The sequence below is a fragment of the Oratosquilla oratoria genome, chromosome 30 (genome assembly GCF_046742065.1).
Source record: "Oratosquilla oratoria isolate Oo_2021 chromosome 30, ASM4674206v1, whole genome shotgun sequence".
NCBI classification, from domain to species: domain Eukaryota; kingdom Metazoa; phylum Arthropoda; class Malacostraca; order Stomatopoda; family Squillidae; genus Oratosquilla; species Oratosquilla oratoria.
Window position 1 is genome coordinate 42,465,885 of NC_134806.1, and position 2,500 is coordinate 42,468,384.

General features: G+C 33.2%; 2 protein-coding genes across 2 annotated transcripts in view; both read left to right on the plus strand.

The window, feature by feature from the left end:
- The window catches only part of LOC143041296 (putative glutamate receptor), a 47,009-nt gene that overhangs the window by 30,025 nt on the left and 14,484 nt on the right, over positions 1–2,500 (plus strand). The gene's annotated exons all lie outside the window — the stretch shown is intronic.
- Positions 1–2,500, plus strand: part of LOC143040946 (glutamate receptor ionotropic, kainate 4-like) — a 4,238-nt gene that overhangs the window by 86 nt on the left and 1,652 nt on the right. The window contains exons 2-3 of the mRNA XM_076212380.1: positions 949–1,065; positions 2,319–2,500. The exon at positions 2,319–2,500 is cut by the window's right edge and continues 64 nt beyond it. Coding sequence (XP_076068495.1) covers positions 949–1,065; positions 2,319–2,500 — 299 coding nt within the window. The remainder of the gene's footprint in view (positions 1–948; positions 1,066–2,318) is intronic.

The following is a 2,500-nucleotide window of genomic DNA, read 5'->3' on the forward strand; positions in this document are numbered from 1 at the left end:
ACTACGCCATCTTGATGGCGTAGTTGGTTAGTTACTACGGCACTTGTCATTTGATCGCTGTGTTCGCGGTCTCGGCAGTACCATATTTCAATTTCTGCATGTGGCCCCATTGTGTCTCCCGATAATGGTGGCTTAGAATTAAAGTGCGTTGTGGTTGTTAAAATATGTATATGTATAATATATATATATATATATATATATATATAAAAATATATATGTATATATATATACATATATATATATGTTTATATATGTATGTGTATATACATATATATATATACATATATATATATATATATATACGTATATATATATTCATATATATACGTATATATATTATATATATATATATATATATACATACATATATATATATATATATATATATATATATATATATATAATATTAATCTATTCATTCATCCATCTATTTCCTTAGTTCTTACTTAATTCATTTATTTGTCTATTAATGTATATATTTAGCTATTTATTTATTTTTATTTATCAATCCATTCACTTATCATTTTATAATCTATCAATATATTTAATTTTCTGTTGATTTATTTCTTTAGTCATTCATCTATTTGTATATTGACATTTTACCTATTTATTTACTAAGGTAATCATCTATTTATCGATTTAAAATTATTCTATATTTTTTTCTTTATTTCTTCCTTCCTTTCTACATTTAAGCCATTCCTCACTATGTGAATTGGTTACCATTGGATACCTCCGCTGGGGCTTGTTGGGGATTCAAGATAATAACAATAACGATAACAAAAACGATAACAACAATGACCAAAAACAATAAGAATAACAGATAGCCCAGAGGGAAACCTAGTCGTATGTAATCAATGAATGCTTAGTGCTGAAGTGTTCCTTGACCCGGAAGTTAAGCAACAGCAGTACATAAGGGTCGGACATGTGATGATAGCCTTTTGATCCCAGCTCTTTCTCCTCTAGACCCGAAGGCGAGCCCTTGAGTCTGACAGCGTCTCCTGGTTCGCTGTCGCCGAAGAGGTCGTGGTTCCTCGCCTGCAGAAGCTTCTTCGTGAAGGAACTCAGGTGAGAATTGAGATTTGAAATCCGGTACTAGGTTCTTGTAAAAAAAAAAAAAAAAAAAAATTGAAGTAAAACCCTTCATAGTGTGCACAACTGTGACAATTTGTCTGACGTCGAGCGGTTTTTTTTAGCTGGTCGTGATGGAACGCTCGACTGAAGACGGATGGAATATCCACGCTTCTCGATTTGTGGCAAACGTGGGAGTTGAGTAAGTTTCCATTTTTATTCAACTTTTTTCGTTTTATGGGCATTATAGTTTTCTTAATTACCGCATATATCTATATGATGACATACATGTATATCTAACGGTTTCCTGGTATACAGATTTATAATTTCTTTTTAGATATACTTACCAACTCATACCTTTTTGTTAAATAGAGGTCATTTCATGAAATCAATGTACATTACAAATCTATATATAAATGTTTAATTTTGTTTATTTATCTTTTCATATTTTTGACAATTTTTGACCTTTTCTAATTTTTCTTTTTTTTTACCTTTTCTAATTTTTTCTATTTTTTCTTCTATTTTTCTATTTTTTCTAATTTTTCTAATTTTGACATTTTCTACTTTTTGACCTTTTCTATTTTCCATTCACTGGGAACTATATTTCGAAATTAATGTACATATGGAGAGACAAATTTGTTGCAAATTTATACATTCACTAATACATTGGCAGAAAGATTGATAGATTTGTTGATTGATCAAAATTCAATAATATTTTTGTCGTTATTAATTTACAGTGATAGGTTTATGAAACTATAGATTCATAGAATAACAAATCTATTAATCGACCTACAGCTTGTATTCACTTATCTGTGGATCCACTTGGTGTACTCATTTATATTAATGAATTTATAGAATCACGGATTCACAGATTTCATAGATTTATTGATTTATACATCTATACATTTACAGGTTTAGAGTTGCCTCATACACGATCAAGCACACATTACAGTATTCAGCATTTGTAGTGCACGGTTATAACCAAAACATATATGGAGTGGAGAGAGAGAGAGAGAGAGAGAGAGAGAGAGAGAGAGAGAGAGAGAGAGAGAGAGAGAGAGAGAGAGAGAGAGAGAGAGAGAGAGAGAGAGAGAGAGAGAGACAAAGAGAGAGAAAGAGAGATACAGACAGATAGATAGATAGGTAAATGAATAGATGGATAGATATATACCTAGACAGACAGAATGACAGAAACCGAATTCTGACCCTTGGTCCTTGCTTGGCGCTCAAAAATCTTCTTCGGGTTGCAGACTGCGGCGCATCGGCGTCTGGAAGACCTCGGACAAGTGCCGCCGACCCACCTACTTCGTCAGCGAAAACCTGTTCCCCTCCCTCGACGACCTCTACAGCGACTTCGGCGGTAGGCACCTCGTAGTGGGAGCAGTGAACAACCCACCCTTCTTCAAAGTCCTCACTCACCCTAACGGCACCT